Raw genomic sequence first — 25,361 nt, 5'->3', positions numbered from 1 at the left:
AGTTTTGTATTTGATCATTTTGATGTGTCCGGATAGTGTTTTGGGGCATTTCTTTTCGCGGGCACCAGGCCTACCCACAAAAGTGAGGTACCATTTTTATCAGGAGATTCGGGGGAACGCTGGATGGAGGGACATTTGTGGCTCCTCTCCAATTCTAGAACTTTCTATCACCGAAATGTGAGAAAAAACTGTTTTTTTGGCCAAAGTTTGCAAAGGATTCTTAACAACAGAACCTGGTAAGAGCCCCACAAGTCACCCCATCTTGGATTACCCAAGGTGTCCAGTTTTCAAAAATGCGCAGGTTTGGTAGGTTTCCCTAGGTGCTGGCTGAGCTAGAGGCCAAAATCCATAGCTAGGCACTCTGCAAAAAAACAGCTCTGTTGTCTTTGGGAAAATGTGATATGTCCATGTTGTGTTTTGGGGCATTTCCTGTCGTGGACGCCAGGCCTACCCACACAAGTGAGGTACCATTTTTATCGGGAGACTTGGGGGAAAGCTGGGTGGAAGGAAATTTGTGGCTCTGCTCAGATTCCAGAACTTTCTGTCACCAAAATGGGAGGAAACTGTGTTTTTGTGCCAATTTTGAGGTTTGCAAAGGATTCTGGGTAAAAGAACCCGGTGAGAGCCCCAAAAGTCACCCCATCTTGAATTTCCCTAGGTGTCTAGTTTTCAAAAATGCACATGTTTGGTTGGTTTCCCTAGGAGCCGGCTGAGCTAGAGGCCAAAATCCACAGCTAGGCACTTTGCAAAAAACAGCTCTGTTTTCTTTGGGACAAGGTGATGAGTCCACGTTGTGTTTTGGGGCATTACTTGCTGCGGGTGCTAGGCCTACCCACACGAGTGAGGTACCATTTTTATCGGGAGACTTGGGGGAACACTGGGTGGAAGGAAATTTGTGGCTCCGCTCAGATTCCAGAACTTTCTTTCACCAAAATGAGAGGAAACTGTGTTTTTGTGCCAATTTTGAGGTTTGCAAAGGATTCTGGTTAACAGAACCTGGTGAGAGCCCCACAAGTCACACCATCTTGGATTCCCCTAGGTCTCTAGTTTTCAAAAATGTGCAGGTTTGGGAGGTTTCCCCAGGTGCCGGCTAAGCTAGAGGCCAAAATCCATAGCTAGGCACTTTGCTAAAAACAGCTCTGTTTTCTTTGGGAAAATGTGATGTGTCCACATTGTGCTTTGGGGCATTTCCTGTTGCGGGCGCTAGGCCTACCCACACAAGTGAGGTACCATTTGTATCAGGAGACTTGGTGGAACGCTGGGTGGAAGAAAATGTGTGGCTCCTCTCAGATTCCAGAACTTTATGTCACCAAAATAAGAGGAAAATGTGTTTTCTTTGCCAAATGTTGATGTTTGCAAAGGATTCTGGGTAACAGAACCTGGTGAGAGCCCCAAAAGTCACCCCATCTTGAATTTCCCTAGGTGTCTAGTTTTCAAAAATGCACAGGTTTGGTTGGTTTCCCTAGGAGCCGGCTGAGCTAGAGGCCAAAATCCACAGCTATGCACTTTGCAAAAAACAGCTCTGTTTTCTTTGGGAAAAGGTGATGAGTCCACGTTGTGTTTTGGGGCATTACTTGCTGCGGGTGCTAGGCCTACCCACACGAGTGAAGTACCATTTTTATCGGGAGACTTGGGGGAACACTGGGTGGAAGGACATTTGTGGCTCTTCTCAGATTTCAGAACTTTCTGTCAACGAAATGTGAGGAAAAAGTGTTTTTTTGGCCAAATTTTGAGGTTTGCAAAAGGATTCTGGGTAACAGAACCAGGTGAGAGCCTCACATGTCACCCCATCTTGGATTACCATATGTGTCTAGTTTTAAAAAATGCGCATGTTTGGTAGGTTTCCCTAGGTGCCGGGTGAGGTAGAGGCCAAAATCTACAGATAGGCACTTACAAACAACACATCAGATTTCAATGTAAAAATGTAATGTGTCCATGTTGCGTATCCTGTCGTGATCATTAGGCCTACCCTCGCAAGTGAGGTACCATTTTTATTGGGAGACTTGGGGGAACACAGAATAGCAAAACAAGTGCTATTGCCCCTTGTCTTTCTTTACATTTTTTCTTTCCAAATGAAAGACAGTGTGTAAACAAGTCGTTTATTTAAGAAATGCCCTGTAATTCACATGCTAGTATGGGCACCCCGGAATTCAGAGATGTGCAATTAACCACTGCTTCTCAACACCTTACCTCATGCCAATTTTGGAAATACAAAGGTTTCTTGATACCTATTTTTCACTCTTCATATTTCAGCAAATGAATTGCTGTATACCCGGTATAGAATGAAAACCCATTGCAAGGTGCAGCTCATTTATTAGCTCTGAGTACCTTGGGTTCTTGATGAACCTACAAGCCGTATACATCACCATAACCAGAAAAGTACAGCAGACGTAACAGTATATTGCTTTCAAAAAGCTGACATTGCAGGAAAAAGTTAAAGAGTAAAACATGGAGAAAAATTACTGTTTATTCCACCTCAATTTCAATATTTTTTTATTTCAGCTGTTATTTTCTGTAGGAAACCCTTTTAGGATCTACACAAATTACCACTTGCTGAATTCAGAATTTTGTCTACTTTTCAGAAATGTTTAGCTCTCTGGCATCCAGCATTGGTTTCACACCCATTTCTGTCACTAACTGGAAGGAGGCTGAAAGCACAAAAAATAGTAAAAATGGGGTTGTCCCAGTAAAATGCCACAATAGTGTTGAAAATTGTTTTTTCTGATTTAAGTCTGCATGTTCCTGAATGCTGGAGAGATGGTGATTTTAGCACTGCAAACCTTTTGTTGATGACGTTTTTTCAGGGGAAAAAACACAAGCCTTCTTCTGCAGCCCTTTTTCCCATTTTTTTTTTTTTTTTTAGACATTTTCGCTGTATTTTGGCTAATTTCTTGGTCTCCTTCAGGGGAACACACAAAGTCTGGGTACCTCTAGAATCCCTAGGATGTTGGAAAAAAGGAGGCAAATTTAGCATGGGTAGCTTATGTGGCAAAACGTTATGAGGGCCTAAGCGCGAACTGCCCCAAGCAGACAAAAATCAGGCTTGGCACCTGAGGAGAAAAGGCATGGCAGCGAAGGGGTTAAAAACTCTCAGGGTGTCAGGCACAGACCAAGAGCCAAGTCCAGTACAGGTCTAGTTGCAGCTTCTTGAGTCCCTGTAGTCACACAGGAGGTCAGCTAACTGACACTTGGAGTTCACTTCTTTGTCCTTGGTACAACGGAGAACAAGTCAGGTTCTTAGAACAAATCTAGTTCTTTAGGGCTCCTCCCAGGTCACAGACAGCAGGCCCAGTCCTCTTCTGACCTTCTTAAGGTTCGGAAAGTGTTCTTAGAATGGTGCTTGTTGTGGTCACATTTATTCCTGGCACCAGCTAGTGTTTGGGTGTTACTGCTGGTTCTACCCTAACCAATGAGGTAAAAGTTCTCAGAGGCAAGCCTATCAACGTTTAGAACAGTTTGAGGTTGAGGTTGCCGCTTATTCTCAATATTCAAGATGGAGAACTACTTTCTCCCTTGAGTAGAGGCTGTGTGTCCCTTCCAATGTGTGGTCAGGGTAATGAGCAGTCCCCTCCTCTGTGTTCACTCAAAACCAGTTCTGGGGGCAGCTTTTCTCTGACTGGGTTTGGTAGCCTTTCCAGGTGTCACATGACATTAAGTTAGTACGTTTCTGGGCCCAACGCAACAGGTCTTTCTGCCAGGAGAAGAAAAACACCTCCCCATTCCCAGCCCATTGTCCTTGCTGTAGGGCAGTTTTCACACCTATTGCACACATGACTGAGGACAATTACAGGCTGGGAAATGGCTGGAGAGCTAATGCAAATTAGCTTCCAGCAGCTTCAGGCAGAGCCAAAGGTAAATTTATAAAAGTTACATTTCCAAAAGATGTAATAACAATCTGACTCCACTACTAGATTGGATTTTTATTAATGATAATAGGTATTTAAATGGAGTCTATCTAGTACAGGCAACAAGTTATAGATTAAGAGGTAGAATCCATACGATATTGCTGGATGGATTACTCCATCACAACAGTGACGGTTATGCTGTCCAAAATCTAAATCCCATTACTTCCTCTGGGATTTATATTTCGGCGTACAGGATGTCTGTCTCCATTTGACAGAGTAACCTGTTCGCCAATATCTAAATCAGGCCCTTTGATTTTTTTCTATGTGCCTTTTACAGCATGATCAGTGACAGTATTATTTTTGGCCTAGTCACTGGTTGAAGATGCCATTTCTAATGTCACACATATTCCACTCTCAGATATTATGCACCCTAACTTATGGTCAGCAAGAGTGTGTAGGTGTGGCATATTTAATATTTAAAATCAGGTTTTCCTACCCCTCAAAAGGGTAATTTGGACAGGCTTGTGAAGCAGGGCTCAAGCTGCTGCTGTCAGGCCTTATAGTATTGGGCTGAAGCCATGTTTTTACTGCAGCTGTAGTTGATAGGGCCACAGGTGCTACAGTTCACAGGTGATATTTAACTTTTTATGCCAGGGGTGTATTTCTGCACCATATACTATGGCTTTCTAGGAAAGTTAATTGCACCAATCAGGCTTAAGCCAATTTCAACATGTTTAAAAAGGGAGCACATAAACTTTACTACGGTTTAGCAAAGGTAAACCACACAGAGTTCTAACATCAGCAAACATATAGGGCAACACTTGAGTGGACATGACAGAAAAGATGTTAAATTTCTATACTGAGGCTTCAATGAAGCACATAATCTATTTGATGTGTGGACTCAAGTATAAGCAGTAGAAGAGCTTACATATCTCACTGCTGCTTCGCCACCACCTTTTTTACACTCCACTTTAAAAGTACATTGGTAAAAATAAACAAATATGCATCCATCCCACGAAAAAAGAGTATTAAACAGAAGAAGAACATCAAAGATGAGTACTTTCACTACCATTTGATATGAAGTCTTTAAGAGTCCTGTCTAAAGCCCTAACTCATGATTTCCATTGTTGTGCAAGTAAAATGACTTTGATAAGCAATGATCAAGTAACTTCTTATGCTCTATTTATAAAAGCCATACATGATTCTTCCAGATCAATTTGACATCTATCCCTGTCAGAAAAAAGATCACTTGTTTAAGAGTTCCCTTCAATTTATATATTTTTCCATGGATATGAAATGGGGGAATACATATTCCCTGACATGTCTTTAAAACACTTACTTCCTTTGTATTCCTTCCTCCTTCAGATCTTGATGCAACTGATTTGAAATGCCTTCCATTTTATCTGTATACATAACAAGATATTAGTGTTTTTCCATAATGCACAACAAAAGTAAATGCGCAATTGAATCATATTTTAAAACTTTCAAAAACAGCATGTTCTCATTAACTATACATAAATTCTGGGCTTTTCCTGCTTAACATGTTTTAAGTATAACAAGGTGGAGTCCGGTTTCTCTGTGTGACAATGCCATTTGGTGATGACTTTTAATCATGAGAAAGTTATATTTAGTCATGATTTGCACTGTTTTAAACCCTTTTTGGCTTTTTATTATGAATATATTCATAAATTCCCTTGCAATTCAAATCATCACAGGAAGACTGTCTCCATTTACACTTTAATATAATTTACAGTTTGACATTGAGTAACATCAGTGTTGTAGAGCTACCTTCATTCTACAATAAAACAGCTTGAGGAGTTCCCTCATCACTCCCCTTACATCCACCACATTAGGGCATTAATTTGTCTGATCCTTGCTATTAATAACTTACAGAAGATGATACCCCTGACACAATTTTGCTTGTCTTCTGATATGTCTGAGGACAATCTCTATTCTTAGCTATTTGCTTTTCTGCTGCTCTGTGCAACTCCATTTCTGTAAGCCAGACTTTGTATGTCAGAGCCAGATTTCTGCCACAGGGTCTCGCATATTTGGGTGGCAAGGTTCCCTCATTATACCCAATATCCTCTTTGTATTCCATTCCGTTTTCATTTCTCCGATACTTTTGAGCAGTTTACCTATTCTTCTCCAGAACTTAACAATCTTAGGACATTCCCACCATGTGCGGAAAAAGGATCCCATCATCCTGTACCACCACAGGCATAAACCTAACAGGACATATGCCATCCTTTCAAGTTGTACCCGGCTATAACATATGTGTAATATTTTAACTTGCTGAGCGTAGAAACCTCCATTGATTGCTGCCTCGCAGGGAGCCCTTCTGAAGACTTTCGATTCCTCATCCTCTATCTGGCCAACATTCTCTTTCCATTTTCCTCAGTAACATTTCTGGCAAGTTGTTGGTTAATATTTTATAAATCAATTATATTGTTTTTCTCATTAGATGCTCTATAAGGACGATATTTCAAGTGGGATATTCTCCTGTGTCTCGTTCAGCTGTTCTTTATGTACACCAGCGGTATAACAAAGGCCCCTGAAGCCCCCACAGTGGGTTGGTGGCCTCGAGCTCCAGGGGCCTCCATCAGCACACTAACCTGGCTTGAGAGCTTCTAGTGAGTATGAAGGGCGGTGTGGGGGTTCCCTGTACTTTGCGGGGGGAATCACGTTTTGCTACACCACTGATGAACACCCAGGGCATGACTTAATCAAAGGTATTTCAAATACTGAATATTATGTAATGCAATATCCATCTCAATTTTTTCAGAATTATTTCATCATATCATCCTTCCAAACATCCCCCAATTTGGCTGTCTCTATTAGTTCCAATGTTCGAAAGACAATTAGCTTTCCTACCTTATTCAGGTCACCACAATCCTAAAATGGTGTTTCTTCTGTCAGTTTACCCTGCCATCCTTTATGCTTACTTTCCAGTCCAATCTCACTATGCATTAGGGTTATGGCAAGTGAGTGATGGGTTTCTAGCATACATTAGGTTCTTGAAATCCTATCTCATCTAGTCTTATGTGGTGCAAGCGAGATGCAGGTGTGTCCTGAGGTGAAATATATCCATACCACCAATTGTGCAGCCTAATAATATTTTTGGTTATCAGTGAGGCCGATGCCTACGTCATACACACCTTTGTACAGCTTGGCAAATTTCACTGCAGGCATTTTGTTGCCTGCTACACACTTTAACTCTGATGACTGTGGTGAGATATATTTACCTAGTTATTTGAACCTCTCCCTATTGATAGTGTGCATGCCGAAGAAACGTCAAGCATTTTGGTGCTGCCAAACCTTGCTGCAGCAGTTGCAAGGAATCTATTCTACAGACAAAAGGGTTGCTTACTTTTCATTTTTTCAGCACCCATTGGGACTCCTACTTCGCAGCTTACAGACTGATTTAAGATGTAAAATAGTCCTGCTGCATTTCAATGGAAGCACACCAGAATGGCCAGTAGAAAAGTGGTGAGAAAATGATACTTCTGTGGGCTGATGCACAATGTGATTGACAAAATCTTAAGCCAGTGGCTAAAAGTCCCAGAGCAAAAAAAGCCAATGGCTGAAGGATACAGGTGCTGAAGTATATAATGAATGTTGAACGTGTATGATGTAATCACAATACATGTCAAAACCTTTATATATGTAGCATGTTCAGTTTCAGATGCCCCCTGGTCACATCAAACTGTCCACTGCAAACAGCTCTGTTGCTCCTCGGAATTAGGTGCATGCTATTAAGAACACTAGCATAAAATAGAAGTAATGTTGAGGTAAACAGACACATTGCGTCGCTGGTATATTAACACACCATGTACCATTATTGTAATTGTCACCTGTGACTTCTAGATTGGACAATGATTACTGCAGCAGATAATCTTCTAAACTACGCAACTGGAATTGGTGTTTCTAATTTACAGGTGACATACGTTTGACCTACAGCTGTTTACCAAGCCCTTTTTGACACCACACACAGACCTCGATGCTTGAATAGCTTCGAAGGGTTTGACGTTTTAGAATATTATCTTCCCTCAAAGAGATACCACTATCTTAAGTACGTCTCGCTCTCCTGCCATTGATAATGCTGGCATTATGCTTTTTTAGCTGGACACACTGCGGTGATGTTATAAAATTCGCCGCCCCCCGCAATTGTCACACCCACTGTCTTCAATATGCCCTTAGTTGAAGTAGACATAGACACAAACTAGCCCTGTGAGGATATATTAATGGCAGATTACATGCTATAGAGATATGTTCGACATAATATAACTTAAATAAATCACCTTTCATTTCCAGAGCCTGGTCTTGGAGACGGGTTTCCAGATCAATCTTGTGTCTCTGAAGTTCAGAAATCTGCTGTTTAAGGTCTGGAATCAACTTTATAAAACAGAAAAAGTATTTCACAAGTTTATTCTGCTTGAAAATATTTATGTTATTGACCTACTTTACTTTGGGGTGTGATAAAAAAGTGTGAATTGATACATGCAGCCTAGTACTCTTCAGGTCCATTCATATTACATTAAATGATTTATAAAAAGGAGGAAATGTCTCAGACAAACAAATAATGCTGCATTTCGGTTGTTAGTAGAAAAATCGACATATATTACTAGATTAATAGCATATTAACTTGTGCTCGGATTATTATACATTAACATCTTGATTTACTTAAAGACTTCTCGTAACCCACTTCGGCAATAAAATCTGAGTGCACAAAAAACTGTGAAGCAAAATCTACATAAGGAATTAAACAACGGTTAAAGTCTATGCCGATTAGTCTAAGTCAACTTCATATTGACCAAATGCCTTTCTGCACTTTGTCACAGAAATACTGCAAACATTTTTTTTTTAGGAAATAACTAATTTCAGATAGCCAACTCAAGCATCTATTCATGTGTAGCTACAAACAACAAACCCACTGTGCCCATAAAAGAAGTCTTTAAATATGAAGGGCCTATGCCATCAGCAATTTGAAATGCATAGAGAGTAAAATTCCTTTCTTTTACAGGTTTTCACTTGGCAATGCTAAAAGGCCTTAAATTTCGAGGAACTAAAGGACACTCCAAATATGAAGGAAATCTGTTCACTTGTTTTCTGTAATAGTTTTCTCAATTTGGGGAACCACCGTCATCAGGGATGGATTCTCTGCCTAGCCTCCAGGGAAAACGAATATGTCTGGGGAGATTGTAAGTGATCATCTATCTTAGTATGTTGTTTTTTTAATTTATGAAAGCTAGAAGACATCAATGATACCAATTCCAAAACTTATAGAAGACAATGATGGGTTTACACAGTAGGATTTCCCTGCAGTCCATACAAACCATGTCTTACAAAAATGAGGCGCAAGGTCTTTCATCTTCAGTAATTGCAGAAAAAAAGTGATGGGGAATTTTATGTTGGTAACAGGTGGATGAGGCATTGTATCTCTTTGGACACCAGGAACAGTGGTGTTTTTAATCATATCAGAGGTACCCATAATAGAGGTAAAATTCACCTGGTACACCTGAATATATTTTTACCTTTAAATTGGATGCCTGTAATCATCCAATATTGATTTATTTAAGAACTCCCATGAATGGTTGAATCTGCCATGGTGGTATTTAGCTACCACAGCGTGTAATATCGCCTATAATGAAGCATGTCACCATTAGTTGTTGGTCAGGCAATATCACCAAAACATTTTTTGATTCAGGTAGAGCTCCACTCCGACAAAAAAAGTGACCTGGCCAACTGTTGAGTAATTATTTATAGGTGAGGAGGACTTGACTGGGTCTTATTTTCTCTTTCTCTTCCTTTGTGTACACATATTTATGTTGGCAACAGCAGGGGAAACAAGAAGTATACATGTCATTATTTTGATTAAAATCAAATTAAACTTTTTTCATTATTCTTTGAAGCCTATTTAACTATAATTTTTATTATCATATGCACTAGCATGCTTTAGGAAAGTATACACATTCTAATATGCTGGCTGACAAAAGGTCATGACAGCATATCTGCCAAGGCCAGAGCTTTCCCTAACAACAAATATAAAGTACACTTGATCTCCATGGGCTAGTATAAACATCATTGCTCGATGCCAATTCCATGTGGCTTAAAACAAGTCATATCTATTGGGGATCAGCTGCTAATCATATTCCGTGTCTATTAGTAATTCAGATCTCCATAGTGCTGGCCCATGCTTTCATGCACAAACCGAAAATACAGAGTGTGAGAAACATTTACTTATACGGTAACTAGAACATATGTGAAACGTTAGTGGATCCGATAACATCGGATTAGATGTGTCGCATGCATAAAGACAATGTTCATCCAGTGCACAATTTTGCATCATTACTTGTGCATTGGTAAACTTAATAGAACATCTCGATTCAAGAAACAGATTTTAGGTAACTACGGAACAGAAGATTTTTCTGGTGTGATTAATATAGCTGTAACTGAATTGGGGTCAGATGTTATGTTGTGTTGTATAATAATAATGGTAGACATTAAGCAAATGTCTGCAAACTAGTCTACACTTTATTTTGCGAAGTACATTAGTTAAAACACTATAGGTATTAGGAAAAATGTAATGGGAGCTATTGAATAACATGCCTTAACTTGTTCCCTAAATACTTTTTGTTATTTATGAAAACTAAGAACTCGAAAAGTGCTCATCTGGAAAGGTTGTGTACAAACACATGAATGCGACACGCGGAAGGAACCAGGGCATCTAGAAAAACAGTTCAAACCAACAACGACAAAATCTAAATTGAAAATGCAAGAAACAAATGACATAATGAACAAATGAAAATGCATAAAAACAACAAGGGATTATTCACTACAGGAGCTACAAAAAGATGCATGTAATACGATCGCAGAACTCGTTTAACATATTCGGCCATGCTTTTTTTAACAGCTGGCTCTGCTTTAAACATATGCCAATGAAATCATTCTGTATGAACTAAGGAATAATTTGGAACTGGTCATCATGATTACAGTAATATGCAATAAAAAGGCATCTAAAACTAAATATGTACAATATACACGTCAACAAGACACTGTTGACAACACATGAATACATTTTCTAAAAACCTTGTGCAACAAATAGTTACCATGTTTTCTGATGCAAGCCTCGTGACCTCGAGCCGAATACTATCATTCATGTCATTTTTTTCTCTGAACAGCTTCTGTAGATGGCTCGTCTCTTGGCTAAGGTGCTCAACTTTAAAATGCAGGACTTCAATTTCTTTTTCATAGTTCTCTTTTTGTGCCTGGAAATGACTTTCTAACACTCTGTAAAATAAAAAACAGGCTGAAATGAATTTGTATGTGTGTAAATGCATGGTGACATAGTATGTCACAGAGGAACAGTGATACTTCCATTGTTTTTGTTAAAGGCTAGTGACTGATTATGGGCAGATAACTGCAATGCACCGAGTACAATAATGCAGTCTGGGTAGTGGCATGCACTGCTTACACCGTTTCATATTATCTGACTAGTACCATGTAAAATAATAGTATTTACAAAAACAGCTATGACATCGCAAATCAAATCTTTTGTCAGAATACAGTGCAAGGTAAAGTGGCCAGTTCTAGTGAATACAGTGTGGCTATCTGTTAAATACACTGTGTATATAGGTGACTGAGTTAAAATTATTAAAGGTGTTGTGTAAATTATAAATTAAAGGTATACGTATAAGGTTAGAAATTTATATTTTTGTGTACTTAAACTTTTGTTTGTAGATAACAAATAAATAAAATTATATATTAATTTAAAGGTGGTGCGTCAATCATAAATTTAAGATATAACTATAACTTAAGAATTTCTAATGGTTGTGTTTTCCGTGTGGTTAGTATTAAAAAATAAAATCCTAACTATAACAAAGTTTGACTTTGTGGTGCGAAGTTTAAGGTGTGTAGGTGGGCGGAGCTGGAACTGACCCCTGCTAAGTGTCTTCTGGGGGACATTAAAAAAAAGAAAGGTAAAAAAATGGAATGGAAGTTCATGCAGCTGGCCCTATTGTTGGCCAAGCACCGGGTGGCAATTGTTTGGATGAACATCCAAGGTCCCAGCGTAAAGGGGTGGCTGAAGGATGTGAAGGAATGGGCGGTGGCAGAAGAAATGCGGCTATGACACGTTATAAGGAACGATCACCTCGCGGAAGTTATACAAACGTGTCAGGAGATACTCATACGAATAGCAGAAGTTGAAGAACCCGGGCATGACGTACCCATGGGGACTCAGGGCTAACCATTGTTCAAGTTATGTTATAAGGGAAATCACTTAAAGTAACAAATGGAACGCAATATCTTTATGTCTGATGTATTTGTTCTGTAATTCCTGAGTTTATTTTGTTACTGGGGACTACATCTGTGATGGAGTGTCTGGAGAGTGGGGTGAGGGGTACTCTCAAGGTTGTTGATGGTACAATGTTGGACGTACTGCGAGTTTAATAGAAATAAAATCTAAAAAGAAAAATCTATAACAAAGGTTTAACCTTTGATTTTTTTCACTGAATTTCATAGCTTTTTTTATTTTTCATATATTTTTTTAAATCAAGGAGTTTGCTGTTGTTGAGTTGAGTGCCATTAAGTTGAGTGGTACAGTAGCGTGGAGGAAAGTGTTATAAAGTGTACTGTAATTGAGCACAGTGTGGTAAAGTGAAGTAGAATGGAATGTGGTACAGTAGGGTGGCGTACAGAGGAATAGAGTACTGCAGAGTGCTATACAGTTGAGCAGTATAGTGTGGAGTGGTGGGCAGTGGAGTAGATTAAAGTGGAGTATTGTAGAGTAGAGTGTAACAGCATAGTGTACAGTGGAGTAAATTGTTATATAGTGTAGTGGCATGTTGCATAGTACAGTAGTGTGGAGTGCACTAGAGTGGACAGGAGTAGTGTTGAGTAAATTGTTATAAATTGGAGTGGCATCTTGTACAGAAAAGTAGAGTGGTATGTCATAGAATATTGGAAAGTGAGTGGAGAAGAGTGTTGCACACTGAGTGTAGGGGCATTGATTTGACTGAAGTGTAGTGTAGCGGCATAAAGTGTTGTATAGTGGAATATAGTACAGTCTTGTAGAGTGAAGTTGCATAAAATGGAGTACAGTGTAGTACAGTGGGACGGTGTACAGTGCCACCGAGTGGGGTAAAGTGTTGTGACAAGATCTCACTACGGCAGTTGGCCAGAGTGATGGGACTCCTCTCATCCTCGATTCAGACATCTTCCTAGGCGCACTCCATTACAGGGCCCTCCAGCACCTCAAAGCTCACCATCTGTGGCGCGGCCTCCCTTACTCCGAGCTGATAGCCCTTTCCCAGGAGGCGCGGTCAAAGATCCAGTGGTGGCTGGACCATATGGAGGCGTGGAATGGCAGGGCAATCTTTGGAGCCTCACCGTACCTTGTGATAGAGTCGGACGCCAGCCGCTATGGCTGGGGGGCTCGATGTGGGGACGTCTCATTCCGGGGACGCTGGACCCACGGGAACTCAGCCTCCACATCAACTGCCTGGAACTCCTAGCGGGTTCCTTCGCGATCAGATCCCTGACGCGGGACAAGGTCTCCAGTTGCATTCTCCTGAGAATGGACAACTTTTCGGCGGTACAGTATATCAACCGTTTGGGGGGCACCCGCTCGAAGGCCCTGGCGGAGTTGGCAAAGGACTTCTAGCACTTCTGCCTCCAATGACAAATATCGTTGACGGCGGAGTGCCTTCCGGGGTCCTAGAATACCCTGGCGGACTGGAAATCCAGATATCTGGAGGATCCCAGCCCTGTTCAGTGGACCTCTTTGCGTCCTGGTGGAATGCCCAGCTTCCTCAGTATTTCAGCTGGCGTCCGGATCAGGGTGCAACGGCAGTGAACGCTTTCCTTCAGGATTGGGATCGGGATCAGAGCTATGCGTCCCCCCTTTCCTCTTGATCCCGAGAGTGACAGCGCAGATTCGTCGCCAAGGGGCGACAGTGATCTTGATCACCCAGCTTTGGAAGTCACAGGTGTGGTTCCCTTCCCTTCTGGAACTCTCCTGCAATCTTCCAATTCCGCTTCCGGTCAGCCCGACCATTCTGTTAAATCCAGAGGGACAATCTCACCCGCTGGTCCTTTAGGGCCATCTCTCTCTGGTGGCTTGGAGGATTTCCGTTGTCGTTGGACGGACCACAGACTTTCACAGGAGGCTGAGAAATTCATCAGACAAGCCTGGGCCCCAAGCACCTGTAAGAGGTACAGATCAGCCTGGAACCGCTGGGCTTGTTGGTGCGTAGGAAGACATGTCAATCCCATGGGGGCCCAAATTACAGATATCATAAACCTCTTAGCCGATCTAGCGGAGTCCGGTCAGTCTTATTGCTCGGTTAACTCGGTTCGATCTGCAATATCGGTGGGACACCCCCGATTAACAATTGCCCGGTGGGGGAACACCCGTGGGTGTGCAAACTGCTGAAAGGCATTAGATTGACCAGACCTCCTGAATCCAGGTATTCTACGCTATGGGATGTCAACCAAGTTCTGCGTCTTTTGCCCCCCTTGCCAGACAACCAGTACCTTTCACGGAAAGAGTTGTCAGCAAAGGTAGCTACTCTGCTATGCCTCATCTCGTGCAACCAAGTCTCAGATGTGAGAGCTCTAGATATATCCGCTAGGGTTTTTTCTCCTGAGGGAGTGACATTCACGCTATCCAGACGGACAAAGTGTAATACCAGGTCGGTAACTTATCCAGTGTTTGAGCATACACCCAAATTGTGTGTGGTAGGGTGTCTAAAGACATATGAGGAAGTGACGGCCGAACTCCGCCCACCGGGGGAAAGACAATTGCTGATTTCAGTTAAGAAGCCCTTCAGGGCAGTCTCCTCCCTCTCCATCGCCCGAAGGGTCAAGTGGGTCTGGATGGAAGCGGGCATCAATGTTCAGGTCTTTGGAGCTCACTCCACCCTGGGGGCTATGGCTTCCAAAGCAGTTCTGTTAGGAGGAAGGCTGGAGGACATCATGAACGCGGCTGACTGGTCGTCAGAATCTACGTTTAAAAAGTTCTATTTTAAACCTATTCACGAAGCCGCTTCATTAGTGGTAAGTAAGCTTTAAACATGCATAATCCTCGCCTCCAGTCTTGACACAGAATGAGAAATGTCCTAGCTATCGAGAAGGAAAGTTTCAATTCTATTAAGGACACGGAAGCGAGGATTATCCCACCCGACATCACGGCATGTCGCCCACCTAGGATGAATTCACCAGATTTGGAGGTGGTATTCATGTTTTTTCTTGAACTGAGACTGTGGTCTTCTAAGGTTGTAAGTTCTGACTAATTTATGATGTTGCATAGAGATTGTAGTTCATTCTATTGAGGGGAGTGGGATCTCAGAATGGCTGTTTACCTCAACTGTTTTCTACTGGGAAGACATGGGTTCCAATCTCATTGTTCACATTTCTTCCTAGGAACGGAAGCTGCACCAACCTAACGACAACCTAACTTCATATCGCAGTGAAGTCAAGGACGGACGTCATCACGAAGGGATATTTATACGGACTATCGGATAGCAGTGTGATTGGACATTGGTTACCATGGGGATATGGTCCCATGGGTGTTGTAGTTCGTTTTTACTGTTGAACTTTGAACCTGCTGTTAATAAGAAGTGAAGAAAGATGATGCATAATCCTCGCCTCCGTGTCCTTAATAGAATTGAAACTTTCCTTCTCGATAGCTAGGAAATTTCGCATTAATGCCAAAAGTGTGACACATCTAATCGCCATGTTGATGGAATCGAAGTGGAAAATACAGTAAATGAGGAAATTAGGGACCGTCAGGACAAAGGAGTCTCTCAAGATGGCCACCAGAAAAAAAAGAGCCCAAATGTAGCACAAATATCACCCAAATGTAGCCCAAGTATAGCCCATTGACAGAAGTGTGCAAAACACCTAATTTATTTATTTTTTGCAGTTTTACATACCGCAGACTTGACCCAAAGGTATTGGAGTTCTTTACATGGGCATCAGTTATATTACAAAAGAACACACTCCTTTTGAGCTTTAGGTATGGGGAGATGAAGTGATTTCCTCAGAATGACAGGGTGTCGAGCTAACACTAAAACTCAAACCTGTTTCCCCAGTTGCAAAGTCTGTAGCTCTGGCCATAACACCAACAACAACAACATTCTCTCCCCTTAATGCAACATATAATAAAGTGATCAACTGGGTAAAAACATCAAGAGAGCTAATAATTTAAAACTGCTTTGTTATTTGAGAAAATATGTCCTCATTTTAGTTTTTAAGAGCACTAACCATAATTTCCATGGGAATAAGACACTCTCATTTTTATAATTTCTAAAGGAAATGCTTTGGGGTATTACAGTTTTGATTAAATCAAAATGATGTCAGGCATGCTACACTTTTGCAATATAGAATTTTAGGGATCTAATTGTTTATTAAAATACTGTGGGGAGGCTAATGTCAGGGACATGGACTCGGATAATTGAGGGCAGGGAGAAGGGTGCAGAGGCAACAAGTTGACCACGCTCGGCAGGTGAGAGGGGTGGTGGCAGGGGAAAGGAGGGCAGGGACAAAAAAACAGCCATGCAGGACAGACAAGAGAGGCTGTGGCACTTAAACAGATCATTGAGGGCAGAAGGAAGAGACAGTGACAATACAACCATGCATGTAAACAGCCCAATTCAGGCAGGAGTCTCCCAATGTTTTTAATACCAAAAGGGCTTTATTTCATTTGTCTCCTGCGTAACATCTCCTCTTTTTCATTGTCAATGGGGAAAATCAATTCCCCCTTTTTTTTCAAAATCTCCCTCTTACCAAGTACAAAATGTTGGTAATTATGGTACATTGGATCAATGAGGGCAGGAGGAACTGGGTAAGGACATGGACTCGGGTAAAAAAGGGCAGGAATGAAGATGGACAGGAGCACCAAACTGACCTTACATGGCAGGTGTCAGGGGTTGCAGCAGCAAAATACACTACACAAGGTATGTGGGATGGCAGCGCAGAACAATGGACCATTGAAAGCAATAGGGAGGGGACAGGGCCAACAGACAGTAGAGGGTAAAGAAACAATGGCAGCGAGTTGACCATACTGGACAGACAGGAGGGACAGTTGCACCATAAAAGACCATGAATGGCAAAAGTTAGGTAGCAGGGGCACGGCAATGGACCAAACAAGGCAGGAGTGTGGGGATAGGGGCCTGCCCATGGAAAAATGAAGGTGGGGTGCAAGGGGGGTAGGGTTAGAGCACCAAGCCAACCATGGAGGGCAGATAGGATGGGCACTTGTAGCACAACACACCATGGGGGGGGTGTCAACAGCGAGACGATAATGGTATATACACAGACAACAGAGGGAAGGTGGGAGGGGGGTTAAAGGCAGCAAGCTGACCACTCAGGGCAGGTGCGAGGGACTGTGGCAGCTTAGAAGTCCATGCATGGCAAACAGGAGGATCAGTGGCAGCACAATGGCCACAGTGAGCAAAAGGGATGGGGCAGGGGCATGCACAATTGGACCATGGAGAACAGAAGGAATGAGTAGGGGCTGGACATAGGCAATAGAGGGCAGGGAAAAAGCTTCACAATAGATTAGTTGGGGTAGGCAGGAGGAGCAACTGCAGTGCAACAGAACATGGAGTGCAGAAGGGAGTGGCAGCAAAATGGACCATGGAGGACAGGAGGGAGGGGATAGGGGCAGGGTGGAGGTGGCAGGGACAGGCAGCAGTCATCTGACCATGTTAGGCAGGTCGGAGGGGAAGTGGCTGCTCAACAGAACACTAAGAGTAGATAGGAGGGGCAATGGCAGGTCCATGGAGCATGGTGAGCAAAAAAGAGGGAGCAGGAGCTAGCACACAGACATCGGAGAGCATGAGAAAGGAGGGTGGGGAAGCAAGCTAAGCACAGAGGCTAAGCAGGAGTGCAATGATGGGGCATAGAATTGTGCAACGGAGGGCAGCAGGAGCGGGCAGGGACATCAAGCTAAATGGAGGGCAGTGGCAGGACATTGGACCATTCAGGGCAGGAAGGAGGGAGCTGGTGCACAGACTCAGTCAACAGAGGGTAGGGAGAAGGTGTATGGAGCAGCAAGCTAACTGTTCAGGACAGGTGGGAAGGGCAGTGGCAGAACAACAGCCACACAGGGCTGTAATGAGGGACCAGGGTCATGGACTTGGACAATGGATGTCAAGGAAAGAGGGCATGAGCAGCAAGCTTGAGTGGGGGCAGCACAATGCCAGGCCAGGCCCTGCGTTCAACTTCCCCCTCTAAATGCATTGTGGTGGGCATTTTACTGAAAAAAGCTACAGAAATTCACTAAAGAAGCCAGAGGTTACAGGGACATTATAGTAAGGGAATAGCGTTAAAAACTAAATAAATCAGTTAAATAAACAAATGCTACAGGGATGTTATTGTTAGGCTCATATTTTAAATGTACAAAACCATAGAAATTCAGCAGTTATAGTTATAGTTATTTCAAGTAACTATAACTTAAGCCCTAAGGTAACTATAACTCGCGCCCTCGCCATGCACTGCTAATTACCCCAGATATTACAGCACTCATGACATGTTTTATTAATGAATGAATAATGTCACTGTAACATTTGCAGTAACATTATTGATGAGAAAGCTGTACATGGCAGGGACGTGAGTTATAATTACCTTGGGGCACGAGTTATAGTTACCAGAAATAACTCTAACAATAACTGCTGAATTTCTACAGTTTTGTACGTTGGAAATGTGATTTTAACTATAATAATGTTCCTGTAAACTTTGTTTTTTAAGTGTGTATATATATATATATATATATATATATATATATATGTATTTTTATTCACTGGAAAAGCAAAGGTTACAAGGTTGTTATAGTTCAGTTCAGATTTTACATGCACAAAACAACAGAAAGTCAGCAATTATAGTCGTACTTATCTGAAGAAACTATACCTCATGCCCTAAGGAAATTATAACTTGAGCCCTCGCCATGCTAATTACCCCGCATATTACTTCAGTCATGACTTCAGCCATGACTGTAACATTTGCAATAAAATTATTGATGAGAAAACTGTGCATGGTGGGGTCCCACCAGCCAAAAATCAGCTCCTCCCCTTAGGCATTTCAGCCAGGCCCCAGGGGATGAGGTCCACAGGGCAGAAATGGGCCTGAGAGGGGGGCCATGTTTGCCCCCTCCCCAAAATATACTAGATAATACAACCCTTGGGACCTGGCCTACCTGGTGGAGCATATAGAAAACAAGCACAGAAGCCCATGGTTGTTTTTTTAGCTTTAAAATGGATTCACATATTATCTGCAATTTCGCAATAAAATTTTAAAATAAAATGTTTTGGCCCCAGGCAGGTTCCATCTGGGATACCACCACCAGGCCTAGAGGGTTAAGGTATTTCTACCCTGCCCCCTTGTATTATTTTAATGTTTTTTTCTCAGGACTCGGCTGAGTCTGAGTCCCAAGATGGCTGTCAGCACTCCTTGGTTGAAGTGCTGGCATCCTATCAGATCTCACTATGAGAACTGTTGGATATGCAGACCCTTCATGTCCCTAGGTATCTATACATTCTTTGTGTCTTAAATAACTCTAAAACTACTAAATGGATAAACATCAAATCACAAAAAGAACTTTCTGGACCGGCATCTCACTTTTGGCCAAAGTAATTCTGTTTAACGATTCAGACTGTAGTCAAGTTCAAAATCCCTTTGGGATATTGCATGGGAAAATGAACTTTGGGTCCCCCTTTTTACGCCGCCCCGATTGATGAATCATCCAAAAACTTTCAAGACAGCAGCTGAAGTAAGTGGCAAACTGGCTTTGAACATTTAGTGAAGATTCATCAAAAGGCACCAAAGTTATTAGCCAAACCAAACCAAGCAAACCCAAAAAAATGCTTTGTCTATTGAAACTAGGTCCTAACTATAACTACCTACTGGTGACTGCCAGTATGTAAAAAATATATATATTATAAATTCACTGACAAAACCAAAGATGACATTTATTAAACTACATGTCTGTGACTTTTTACATAGTTTTTATGGGTATATTTTGGCAGTGAAAAATGAAAAAATAAGTAGTCAGAGGTATATGTTTTTAAAGAAAAAACAAACAAACAATATCTATTACTGCTACTCTTACACCCTAAAAATGCAGTCATAAAAACAACAACACAAAGGCCCTGTAGTTTATGGATACACTATATCACATAAACTGCAACCATACAATCAGCCCCTAGGTGGCATTGCAATTCAAGCTGTAGAACAAAAGCTTTAGACTGTGAAATTCTTTAAAAAAAACTTCTCCTGGGCTAATGGTTTCAATTACCTTGCATTTTTTTTCTAGTGCTGCTGGGGGTGGGAGGGGGCTGCAGAATTCCCTACAACGACCTACAACATTAAAATATTTGGTGATGTGTCTGTCACTTCTAGGAACACCACCAAAAACAAAATATGCCTAAGTAGCCCTCCAGGGTGTTATGGGGAGCTCCTTGAAGAAACAGTGACTAAAAAAAGAGTGGCGGTGGCCGCTCATTTATTATTATGTTTTTAATTATTTTGTTTCTGGGTGTCCTGGTCCCACCTGGAACACGCATTGCATTTTCTTAGGGGCTGAGGGTGAACCCCAGGCACCCCAATGCCCTGCCAGCTCCTTGCAGGAACCGGCATTGTCATTTTCTAAAAGGTTTATAGTGCCGTGCCCGGGTCCCTACCCGGGGTCTGCTAAAACTAGTTCCCCTGTTGAAGATCTGCAGGGGGAGGCCCAAGGCTTTCTGCTTCTGGAGGAACTAGCATGTTTTTTTGTAACATGTGTGCCCCAGTGCCCACCCAGGACACGCCACAACCACCTGCATTTCTTTTTAATGGGATGCCTCAGTGCCCACCAGGGGCACCCCATACCATTATTTATTTTTGGGGAGCTACAGGGAGAGCCCCAGGCCCCCCGCAGCTCCACCAACATTTAAATTTTTTTTTTTCTTAAGCTGACCACAGAGGGGAGGTGGGAGGGAGCAGGATTAAGTAGAGAAAAGGAAAAAAACAAAGTTTAAATAATTATAGTTATATGTAGTAATAATATGATCTTCCCATACATTAGAATAACCCCTGAAATTCACTGAAACAATAAAGGTTAAAGTGATGTTATAGTTAGGTATAGTAACAAGAGCTTACTTTATGTTAATTTTTTTTTAAAACCCTAGAAACTCAATAAAAACAACTATTAAAGTAATATTATAATTAGGTATTGAAATGAGTTGAATGCTGAAGTTTAAACATCAAGAATATCACTAAAATGTGCACTACAGTTTGCCATATTTCAGTGTGCTAGCTATAACATGTGCTACTGTGATGCACTGCTTATGACCTCACATACTACATCACTCATGACAAATTGAATGACATAAGTATTGACATTACTGATGACATGAACCGAATGTATGTGACAGTTTGATATATGCCTTTCATACTGGAAGGTATTAAGAGAGTGTAGTAAGTATAGCAATGAAGTTGTTCAAAAACATGCGCTAAAGTAAGAATTTGTTAGAAACTTTGTAGTCCTCAAAATAGGCTGAAATCTTCTAAGACCACTTTTAAATACTGGGTTAAGAATCTTACAACTAGCTCAAAGACGTGCATCGGTAAGAGAGGGTCAGTGTTGAAAATGGATCTCTGGTTGGCAGAGGTATGCACACTGTCCAAGTAGGGACCACAATCCTAGTCAGGGTCAGTCAGTTACAAACCATAAACTAACCTGTGCTCACCCTCTGGTAGCTTGGCACAGAACAAGCAGCCTTATCTTAGGAGGCAATGTGAAATGTATTTCTGCAATACTTAAAACAGTAACGCAGTGAAAACACCATAAAAAGAATCCACATCAAGTTAGACAAATAGATTATATATTTATGAGTAAATCAAGACGTAAATGACACCAATCCAAGAAGTAGAAGTTGAAATATGATTTTTTAAAGAGTATTTGCAAAGATAGTGCTTAGAAGCTTGAAGAGCCAACAAGGGCTATCTGTTCATGCTCGAACGGGTCACATCTTTAAAGTCAAGCTACCCGTGACAGAATGCGGGTCAGATCCAGGGACCAATCTTGTCCCGCTGAAAAAAGTGCCTTTGGATGGAGGATGCCTCAATATAAAAAACTTGATGCGAGGAGCAGAGGAAGCGATGCATCGGCAGTGATCCCTTTGGATGCAGGTGATGCGCTGGTTCTGATCAGCACAGTCAGAGATGCACCATTGGCAGGTCATTGGCATCGAAGGTGATGCATTGCCGTCAAGACGCTCATCTGATGATGTGAAGACTTCGAGCAACGATGCAGCATCGTCGAAGGATATGCATTGGTTCCAAACAGCACAACAGCAGCAATCCGTGGTTTTACTGGCCCATTTTAAAAGGCCCAGGACTGGACGTGCATCATTTGGCAGGGAGGACTCATAGTTGGCAAAGACCAGGGGCTGTTGTAGAGTTGCTGGAAGCATTTAATGTCTCATGAGACTTCAGACTAGGAAGCAAGCAGACAAGCCACTGGAGTCACTCTGGGTTCAAGTGGAGTAGGACCAAACCTTCTCATCCAGGCAAAGAGGGCAGCAGGCAGGCCAGCACAACAGAAAAGCTGTTCTTCCAGAACAGCAGTCCAGAGTGGCAGTCCGTGAGCAGCACAACAGTCCTTCTTAGGTCCATAAGTTTACTGATTTATTAAGGCCAGATGTCCTTTTCTTATACCCAGTTGTGCCTTTGAAGTGGGGGTGACGTCAAAGAGGGGTCTTTGAAGTGCACACAGGTCCTCTCTTCCTGCCCTGGCTCTAGACTCACTACAGGGGAGTAAGCAGTCGTTTGTGTGGGAGCAGGACACTGCCTATTCAGGCGTACGTGTCAGCTCCTCTTTCCCATCCGGCCCAAGATGACCCATCAACATACTGCAGGCATATAGGGCTAGGAGCAGGAAAAGCCAACTTTTGAAAAGTGGCATTTTCAAAATGTTAATAGTAATTGTAATAGTAAATCAACTTTACCATTAAAGTGTATTTATCATTACAATTCCATAAGCACTAAACATGATAGTTCTACTCCTTCTCAATCAGGAATTTAGTAAATGTAATAAGGAACCCCCAATGTTAACCTATAAAAGGGGTAGGCCTCGGAGTAGTGAAATATAGATTTGGGAGTTTTTCACTATCAGGACATATAAAACATAAAGGTATATGCTCTGTCTTTTAATTACATAGAACCCTGCCCTGTGGGCTACCTAGGGCCTACCTTAGGGGGTGATGTACATGTATTAAAAAGGGGGTTTAAGGCTTGGCAAGGGGATTTAAATGCCAAGTCGACATGGCAGCCACACTGCACACACAGCCTCTGCAGTGCAGGCATGTTTAAAGGGCTCCTTAAGTGGGTGTCACAATCAGTGCTGCAGGTCCACTAATAGCATTTAATGTACAGGACCTAAGCACATATAGGTGGTCATTACAACCCTGGCGGTCGGTGTTAAAGTGACGGTAAGACCGCCAACAGGCCGGCGGTAAAAAATTTGCAATTACGACCGTGGTGGAAACCGCCAACAAAGACAGCCACCTTAACACTCCGACCGCCACGGCGGTACAAACATACAGCGCGGCGGTCACCGCCAACAGACAGGCGGGAGACAATGTACCGCCCACACTATTGTGACAGGGCAATCCGCCACCTTTTCCGGGGCGGATTCACTGCGGATAAAAACACGGCGGAAACAGGAATCCCGAAGGAAAAACGCTCACCTCTACACACTCCACGAGGAACGAGGACGCCATGGACCCGGAACTCCAAATTCTACCTGTAATAGTCTTCCTGCTCCTCTACCAGGAGCACGAACGCCGGCGGCGAAGACCACGGTGAGTACTGCACCTACGACACGGGGGAGGCAAAAAACAGGGACACACACACGCAACACCCCCACCCTCACCCACTACAACACACACACTAATGCATATCAATACATCACAGTTACACCCCGCCACCCCCCGGAAGAATGCAAAGACAATAGAAAATTAGTGTAACCATTGTAATATATTAAAAGCAAGTAGGAAGAAATATATATATACACCATGTACAAGATATATATACCAAGCATAGTAGTCCAGGTAGTGCTCTAAGAAAGTCAGTGGAACACTGGGACCACACGGCATGGGCGAGGCCCACACAAGATCCCCGACCATGGCAGAAAGAACACTGCAGGGGCATCAGAGAGCAACTAAACAGGCACCTCAGGGGGAGGGAAAGGGGGGGCACCTCAGCCGCTTGAGTGCACGATGACAAATCCATGAGGGGGCCACATGCCCACCGTTCCATCCTTGGGAGTGCAAAGCCACAGTCTCTCAAGTCTCTACAGTGGGTGGTTTGCCCACTGTTCCATCCTGGGGAGTGCAAAGCCACAGTCTCTCAAGTCTCTACAGTGGGTGGGTTGCCCACTGCCATATCCTGGGGAGTGCAAAGCCACAGTCTCTCAAGTCTCTACAGTGGGTGGTTTGCCCACTGTTCAATCCTGGGGAGTGCAAAGCCACAGTCTCTCAAGTCTCTCCAGTGGGTGGGTTGCCCACTGCCATATCCTGGGGAGTGCAAAGCCACAGTCTCTCAAGTCTCTACAGTGGGTGGGTTGCCCACTGTTCAATCCTGGGGAGTGCAAAGCCACAGTCTCTCAAGTCTCTACAGTGGGTGGTTTGCCCACTGTTCAATCCTGGGGAGTGCAAAGCCACAGTCTCACAAGTGGATGACAGTCTCCACTGGTTCTGGAGGGGGCATGGTGCCCAGAGTGCTTCATCCTGCTAAGGACAGAGGTAGTGGATGTATCTCTCCACTGGTTCTGGTGGGGGCCTTGTGCCCAGAGTGCTTCATCCTGCTAAGGACAGAGATAGTGGATGACAGTCTCCACTGGTTCTGGAGGGGGCATGGTGCCCAGAGTGCTTCATCCTGCTGAGGACAGAGGTTGTGGATGACAGTCTCCACTGGTTCTGGAGGGGGCATGGTACCCAGAGTGCATCATTCACCCCATGACGGACTCAGTTGCGTCAGTGCCCTTGCCACTCATGGGCCAGCGGTGCTTGAAATGGCGGTGCCCTGTTCAGCGGTGCTTGAGATGGCGGTGCCCTGTTCAGCGGTGCTTGAGTTGGCGGTGCCCTGTTCAGTGGTGCTTGAGACGGCGGTGCCCTGTTCAGCGGTGCTTGAGACGGCGGTGCCCTGTTTAGCGGTGCTTGAGTTGGCGGTGCCCTGTTCAGCGCTGCTTGAGATGGCGGTTCCCTGTTCAGCGCTGCTTGAGACGGCGGTGCCCTGTTCAGCGGTGCTTGAGTTGGTGGTGCCCTGTTCAGCGGTGCTTGAGATGGCGGTTCCCTGTTCAGCGGTGCTTGAGTTGGCGGTGCCCTGTTCAGCGGTGCTTGAGATGGCGTTCTCCATTGCAGGGTCTCAGCTGCTGGCGTTCCTTCATGGCCCAGTGGGGCTTTTGCTGGCGGTCCTTCATGGCCCAGCGGGGCTTTTGCTGGCTGTCCTTCATGGCCCAGCGGGGCTTGTGCT

General features: G+C 43.1%; 1 protein-coding gene across 1 annotated transcript in view; it reads right to left on the bottom strand.

The window, feature by feature from the left end:
* Positions 1–25,361, bottom strand: part of MYO5C (myosin VC) — a 717,152-nt gene that overhangs the window by 218,961 nt on the left and 472,830 nt on the right. The window contains exons 29-31 of the mRNA XM_069222459.1: positions 10,955–11,135; positions 8,147–8,240; positions 5,185–5,248 (exon numbers count right to left, since the gene is read on the bottom strand). Coding sequence (XP_069078560.1) covers positions 5,185–5,248; positions 8,147–8,240; positions 10,955–11,135 — 339 coding nt within the window. The remainder of the gene's footprint in view (positions 1–5,184; positions 5,249–8,146; positions 8,241–10,954; positions 11,136–25,361) is intronic.

This window comes from Pleurodeles waltl, chromosome 3_1, assembly GCF_031143425.1.
Source record: "Pleurodeles waltl isolate 20211129_DDA chromosome 3_1, aPleWal1.hap1.20221129, whole genome shotgun sequence".
Lineage (NCBI taxonomy): Eukaryota > Metazoa > Chordata > Amphibia > Caudata > Salamandridae > Pleurodeles > Pleurodeles waltl.
This window is presented reverse-complemented; position numbering and strand designations above follow the sequence as displayed.